Genomic DNA, 7,500 nt, shown 5'->3' on the forward strand with positions numbered 1-7,500 from the left:
TTTGAACTGCTCTAAATTGGGAAGATAAGAATGAAAAATATGTGGAAGATTTAACTGTGCACACAGTAAAGTAAATGGTTCTTATTTGTGAAAAGCTATGATTTGACTTTTTATTTAGTTTTCTGATAAAGGTGTTTGATGTGGCTTGAAATTAGTAGTAGCTCATGCTTCACTCTCAGGGCAGTGGAGGCACTTGTGGCATTTTTTTTTTTTTTTTTTGCAGCAGCAGCAGTATTTCAAATCCCTTAATTATTATGTAAAAAATGCATTTTTTTTTTTTTTGGTAAAACCTCAGTGGGTTGGAGAATGGATCAGACCAAATGAGACTTTAGTTATTTCACATTAATGTCAACGTTTAGGAACAGGTGTCAAGTGCTGTTCACTCTGAAACAGAAAATATGAGTTGTGATTATTGTTTCTTTGATGTCGCACATCTGGTTTTATCAAAATTAACAAAACATGCAACATCCAAACTTGTGCCCCAGTACTTATGTTTGAACAAAAAAAAGGAAAGTCAGACTCTCATAAACAGTGACAGTAAAACAATCTGTGTGACTCCATAGTTTATAAGACTGTTGTGATGTTTAGCTGGCTGGTAGTGAATGTAGAGATCCACGAAATGGATAGACTGGACAAAGGCTCTGCATGGTGATCTGAGCTCTGAGTTTGTTGAAGAGATTTTATCTCTGGCTACGAGATGTGAGGCCATGGAAGTCGAGAGGATTCTACTTTATTTGGTTTGTCCTTTTCACTAGCAGCTGTCTGCAGATATCAGGCTGATGTCAACATGAACAGCGCCGATGAATCTGTTTCTGTCCCGTCTGTGCTCGAACTGATCATTAAAGAGTTTGGACTTTTAAACTGGGCCAGTTATAAGTGTTATTTGTAGCTTTATAGGGGTGTCGCAAAGTAAAATTATTTTTTATTTTGCTATTTAGGAAATTTGTCAAAATTCAGCATGGTCAATGCGCATAAGGCTGAAAATAAAAACAGTATATTCATTATAGTCTCTTTTCAGCATCACCGTGACTTCATATGTCACATCATAGAGGACTTGCCGAATTAAAAGTCATCCAGAAATAATTGGAAAAGATCAGTGGTTTGAAACCGAGGGTGAAGGTCTGCAGTGTTAACACTGACTGAGTGGCACGAGCCTCCACTGTCCAGTGCTCAGTATTTAAAGCCTGCCTGCCTGTCGGCTCTTTGACTCCGTTTTCTGGGCCATTAAGTCCTTCTGCTGGCCTGGTGATGAAGAGCCAGGCGCCAGGGGAGCAGCCATCTCTACAAGGGTCGTCCTCAGCTGGACACACGTGGTACCCTCTCAAACTGGCGAGGGGCGATTTTATAGACAAAGCTCGTATCACTTTATTGGGAGCCATTTAATCCCAGGCCAACCTTGTCATGTGACAGGCACCTCTTCATTCTTAAGACTGAAGTTTTGTCACCTTGACAATAGTCTCCTTTAACTGTCCCTGTCCCTGAATGGCACTGACACATCCAGAAGGTTGTTTTCATTTACTTACAGCTTGCACATTGAACAGTGCCACACTGTAGTTAACACTTGCAGTAGATAACTGAGGTGGGTAAGATGCTGGTTCCACTCTGAAAAATGGGCCTGATGAGATGCAGCTGAAAGATCTGAACCACCTAGTAAACTGCTTTGCTTGATACTGAAACATTTAAACAACTATTAGATGGATTGTCATCAAATTTTGCAATATTGGTTCCCAGAGGATAAACTGGGGATCCCCTGGTCCTCTGTTTGACGTTTTTGTTTTTATTGATATATCTTTGGATGGTTTGCCTTGAAGACACCCATCTCGCCTGCAGGATAAATTGAAATGACTGAAATAAATCAATGCCAATTGCCAGATTATTAATCGACAATTTTTTAAATAATTAATTGTTTTAAGTCTTCTAGTTTTTTTTAAGCTAAATATGCTGAAAATACTCCATTCCAGTTTCTCAGATGGGAGAATTTGCTGCTTTTCTTTATCTAATGTGAAAATAAAAACAGTAACTTTGGATTTTGGACTGTTGGTCAGAGAAGCCACTGCAGAAACTTTTTGTAATACACATACAGTGTAATACTTAATGGTGTATGCGTGTGTGCACGCCCCTGTGTGTGTTTACTTCAGTGTCATCTACCTCCATGACCCCTGTGTATGGTGGGTGAGTGTATAGTATGAAACCCACAGAGAGAGCTTATCCCTGCTGGATCAGACTGAATTACCGTCGCCTCTCACATCTGGGCTTTTGTTCCCGTCTTTGGTAGCAGAAGAAATGATTGCACCTTCATTCACTCCCTCCCTCCCTCCCTCCCTCCCTCTCTTAACAGGACAAGTGGGAGGTTAAGAAAGCTTCCTTTTGTTAATCCACACAAAGACTTTTTAATAGTTTGGAAATCTTATATAGAGTGCTGAGTGACTGGGAAAAGGGCAAAAGTTCATTCAGGAGAATAAATGTCCTGAATATAACAAACAGGAAAAGTCTGTCTTGTTACAAACTGATTTTTGTACACAACCTGAACCTCAAGTACACTCTGTTTTACAGCAGCCCATCTCTTTTTGTGGTGTCAGGTTCACAAGGACAGTTATTACAACTCGCACCCAAAATGTGCTGTATCAGCAACACTGTGTGGCCACAGCTGAAAAACTCAAGGACCCTGACCTCAGCCTGGATAGTCTCAGGAAAGTGGGAAATCAAATGTGGTAGCTAAAAAAAAACTTTCTCATACATGAATCCAAATAAGGTTACTCTGTAACTGTAGGATGTGTATATAAGCAATTATTTAAGACATTCAGAGCTGTTCAGTCAGAGGTAAAGTAAGCAGGCGTTTAGCGCCTTGTACCATTTTCTGATACCTAGTGCCAAGTGGAGGTGGAAGAATTACTTGGTACAAGTAGCAGTTACCACACTAAAAATACTGTTACAAGTGAGACCTCTACTTTCAAAATGTTACTTAAGTAAAAGTGCAAAAGCATTCACATCAAAATATAAAAACACCAAAAGTAAAAGTACCGAAACGTAATGGCACATTTCACATTTATTTATATCGTATTATTGCATTATAAGTATTGATGCATAATTCTGTACGTCACATCTAATGCTGCAGCTGGTAAAGCTGGAGCTTTATTATATATATTTATATACTTATACACTGAAGTATTGCTGAGTAGAATTTCTCACCAGGGATCTTCTAGTTACACTTGTACTTAGTTTTATTCATCAGGTCACTAAAATTATCAAATGAATGTAGTGGAGAAAAAAGTACAATATTTGTTTCTAAAATATAGTTAAGTTCAAATCAAGTCATTAATGATTGTGTATGTAAAAAATGTAAAACACTCTGCAGTTATAGCTTCTTAAAGGTGAAGATTTGTTGCTGTTTTCATTTAATATTGTACATTGAATATTTTTACACTTCAATTTCTAGATTTCACCTTAGAAACTGAGAACGAGACTCATGTTAGAGATCTGTGGAATTTTTTTTTTTTTTAATCCCTGAAACATCAAGAAATTGTCCAAAATCTTAATGTGTCTAGTTTTGTTTGAGCATGATCCAGATTCCCAAAAATATTTAGTGATATATGACAAAGAAAAGCAGTAAATCTTCTCAGTGGGGAGGCTAAATCAGAGAATATTTGGTGTCCTTGTACCACAACTTGGCATTTGTTTAGACCAGACACCTCCTGATCACTCAGACAGGTGCCAGCGAAATGTAACTGACGATGACAATAACTTGGTTTGTAATTAGTTGCAGTCACCAACAGGTGCTTGTCTGCTAACTGAGAACAAGGCTTTGTGCAGTTTCAGGCATTAATCTGTATTAAACAGAACAGCGGCAGCAGAGAACATGTGTACAGCGGTGTGTGTCGTGATTTAACATCCCCAGTGAAACGAACATGTCCAGTTGCATTCGGCCTTTAATTACATCATAGATTTGCTGCTGATGAACAGGCAGAGAATTAACGGTGAATGGGCTAATTCACAGCTGCTCTCCCCCACCAACATGCTGTTATTGCTGTACAAGTAGACGCACAAAAAAGAGCACTTAGCTACACAAACATTAGTATTAACGATTGGGCTGCCAGTTTGGAAATGGTGACAAATTGCAGACGGCAAAAATTGGAGTCCAAAACCAATCAGGAAGTTAATGAGGAGAAAAATTACTCATTTTTTCCCCTGCACCTCTGCTGACGAGGAGGGAGAGAGAGAGAGAGAGGGACAGTGGAGGGTGAACAATGAGTGAACCTGAATGAGGCCAGTCAAGGCAGAGGATTCTGGGAAACTCTGTACATCAGCTGATGTTTATGTTAATGTTATTGAGATTTAAAGGTCAGTCTGAGACTCTCTATATGTGAGAGTGTATTATAAGCAGTCATTTAAAATGCAGGTAGTGAATGAATTGTTTTTGTCCTCAACAGAAACACATTAAACATTTTTGTATCATCTGACAGTGGTGATAGTCTGGCATTAGGCTGTTCTATTGTGTGAGACATAAAAAGGTTTCCTGAGTCATTTTCTATGGCTCCTTTTGAAAACCAGAATATTCTCTGTGATTAGGGCTGCAGCTAATAATTAATATTAGTACTGGTTAATCTGATTAATCACTTAGGTCTGTAAAATGTCAGAAAACTGTGAAACATTTTCATTCATTTCTCAAAGCCCAGTTTGTCAGAGCAACAGTCCAAACTCCACAGATATTTAACTTCACTGATGTCGTAATGAAAGTTGGCGCTGAATCCAATTCTCATCCCTGCTGACTTACTGTATTCTCTCATCTGTCCGTTCCTGATCTGAATCAGAATTTTACCAGTGTCAGACCATTTCTGTGAACTTCTTGTTTGGCTACTTGTGTGTTACAGTAGACAACATTTAACATTTCTGATATTTTGGCTCTCTTGTTAAATAACAATGTTTTAAATAAAAAACTTAGACTTATGTTTTTAAGTGCTATCATTTTTTATTTTCCTAATGCACATTCCTTTTCCTTGTTTGCACATTTTTTCACGCGCTAGCTTCATTAATGTTGATATTGGTCCATTTAGTAGTTAAAACCTGTCGTGTTTCTGTCTTCTTGCCAAACAGCAGGTCTGATTAGAATCTTTCACTTATAGTTACTGATAACTTTAGATACATGGAAATGATGAACACTAAAGCTGAGAGTCAATCAGGAATTTACAATGATTTGGATTTAATAAGTGGATTTAGGTTCAGATTCAGTAAATCGATCAACTGAACGTCTCAGCACAGCAGCAAATAAATGTGTATTGGTAAGTACGTCAAGGTAAAGTGTCTCTGACAAAGGCTGAGCACCTTCACAGGTAAACGTTAGGCGAGAATAAAACTGTGAAGGTGCAGAATGGGATGGTGAACCAGCCTCAATGCGGATAGTGTGAACAGTAGCTCTAGAGTGGCTGCACATAGCTCTCATGTTAACTGTAAAAGATGCACTGCCTTTGTTTTGTGTTCACTGTTTTCCATTTTGCTGACTGATTCAATTTGCTATAAATCCTGAGCTTTGCTAAGAATCATTTTGCTGTACAGTCTCATTTATATCAGGCGAATACAGCATTAACACAGAGGACCATTTATTCGGCAGCGCTGGTGATACAACAGCTATTTTGTCTCTCACTAGAGTATTTCTCTTCTCCTTTATATTTACTCAATTCACTGTATAAAGACAGTTTGATTTTATGTGTGCTGCTGTACTGTCTTACCCGCACGAGGCAATATGAATGTATCGTATAATGACTTGGAGGAGTAGCTCGATGCCTGTGAAGGATTTGAAGTTTATCCATTTTTCAAATGCATAAACATACATTAACACTGTGGGAGAACAATTTAATTCAGATCAATACTGTAAATATCCTTAGAGGTGATATTTTGCCTGAATGCATTATAGTCCCTTTCAGACATACACACCTTTCCATTAATCTGATGGAATCTGAACATGTCAGCTTAATGTCTGAATGAGCACCCTGGTCACTTTTCTGAAAAAGCTGTGACGGTGATCTTATTCGGTCGTGCCTAGTAACATTCTAGTAGCTATCTGGACAAGGGGTGGAACGCCTGGCCGATAGAAAGCACCATAAAAACAGATTTTGCTAAAGGTCCTGACACATATGAAGCATCTGGCTTAAATTTCTTTTTTAGGGGTCGGGGTATAACTTTTATTTATAACATATTATTTAATGCAACGTGAATTAGCTAATTCAGTACATGTTAGCTACGTTAGCAATTTCTTTACTTGTTAAAGAGGCCACACTGTGCTAGCGCTATTATGGTCATTCACAAGAATGACTCCCCAGCAGAGTTTTAGACAGTTTGAAACATACTGAGATCTTGAGCGTATCAGCTGGTCTCATCAGGACTCTGTTTACTGTCTTGTCTCCGCAGCCTTCTCACCCGGCAGCATCACCACCGGTCACAACTCCACCATGACCCGCTGGTCCATCAACTCGCTGGTTAGCTCTGATGTCAAGGCTGAGTGCGAGGGCGGCAGCGAGACAGTCAACTTCACCGTTGACTCCATTATCGACGGTGACACCACCAAGTAAAGGAGCCTAAGGATAACATTTTACAATAAAAGCGTTATGAGATCATTTTAGCAAAAAAATGTGATGTTCTTGTGATAGTTTCATATTCCATTCAGTGGTTTCAGGTTCCTCGATGTTTCTGTTCAGGAGCCATAACAACGTGAGAACATGGTTTGTTTGCATAGTTTTAGTTCCTTCTTAGCCTCGTGGCTGTTCACCAGCATGTCACGTTTAAAAAGTTTTAAAAAGTCACAGTTTCACAAATATTAGAGGGGCACTCTTCAGAATCAAACTGTTTGGATAAACCCTTCATGAAGACAATTTCAAAGCTGATTTTTGATTATGAGTCGGAATTGGATGAAATTATTCAAACCTGTGACTATTTGTGATGTACTTCCTCTTTTATAACTTAAATGTTAATGCAAAGTTACATGTTTTATCCTAATGATGAACTGATGCAGAATAGTGATATTAAAATCCTTTGTAGCTCACTGTAAACTGGCTGGTGCAGTTTTTACACAGTGCAGTGTCTCCATTAACAGTGAATGAGCAGCGGCTGGTTAGATGTTGTTTTGACAATCAGGCTTCATGCTAGTGTTTGCTACAGTCTAGTTTTTGCACTGAAAGACTAGACTCACTCTTAATGTACATCTCAAACACCGGTTTAGGACATGTCAGAGGTGAAATGTGGTCAAATGGAGTCAGTGTGTGTACGATTTCCTGTAATTTGTCATGCAATAGTACATGTAGTACACGTTTTTATTATTAGTCTCTTAGTTTTATTAGTGTGTCAGCTCTTGAAATCTGTTTGCGGTCCAGTAAAGTTGACCACATCCTTCCCTGCAAGCACTCGTTTGGTCATTTGCAGGTCAAAAGATGTTAAATTATGTTGCAGAGTAAGATTTTTTTTTTCCTTGTTTTTTCAGCACCAATTAGTCAGCTGGTCAGTTGGTTGATT

The 7,500-nt window shown here is 38.6% G+C and overlaps 1 protein-coding gene across 2 annotated transcripts in view; it reads left to right on the forward strand.

The window, feature by feature from the left end:
* Positions 1-7,034, forward strand: part of dmrt1 (doublesex and mab-3 related transcription factor 1) — a 25,793-nt gene extending 18,759 nt beyond the window's left edge. The window contains exon 5 of one of the 2 annotated variants that reach the window (XM_020585920.1): positions 6,403-7,034. In XM_020585920.1, the coding sequence (XP_020441576.1) occupies positions 6,403-6,563 (161 nt within the window). In that variant the 3' untranslated portion in view covers positions 6,564-7,034. The remainder of the gene's footprint in view (positions 1-6,402) is intronic. The other variant, XM_020585921.1, reaches the window with a different exon arrangement.
* Positions 7,035-7,500: the final 466 nt, after the last annotated feature.

The sequence above is a fragment of the Monopterus albus genome, unplaced genomic scaffold, assembly GCF_001952655.1.
Source record: "Monopterus albus unplaced genomic scaffold, M_albus_1.0 scaffold385.1, whole genome shotgun sequence".
Classification (NCBI taxonomy): domain Eukaryota; kingdom Metazoa; phylum Chordata; class Actinopteri; order Synbranchiformes; family Synbranchidae; genus Monopterus; species Monopterus albus.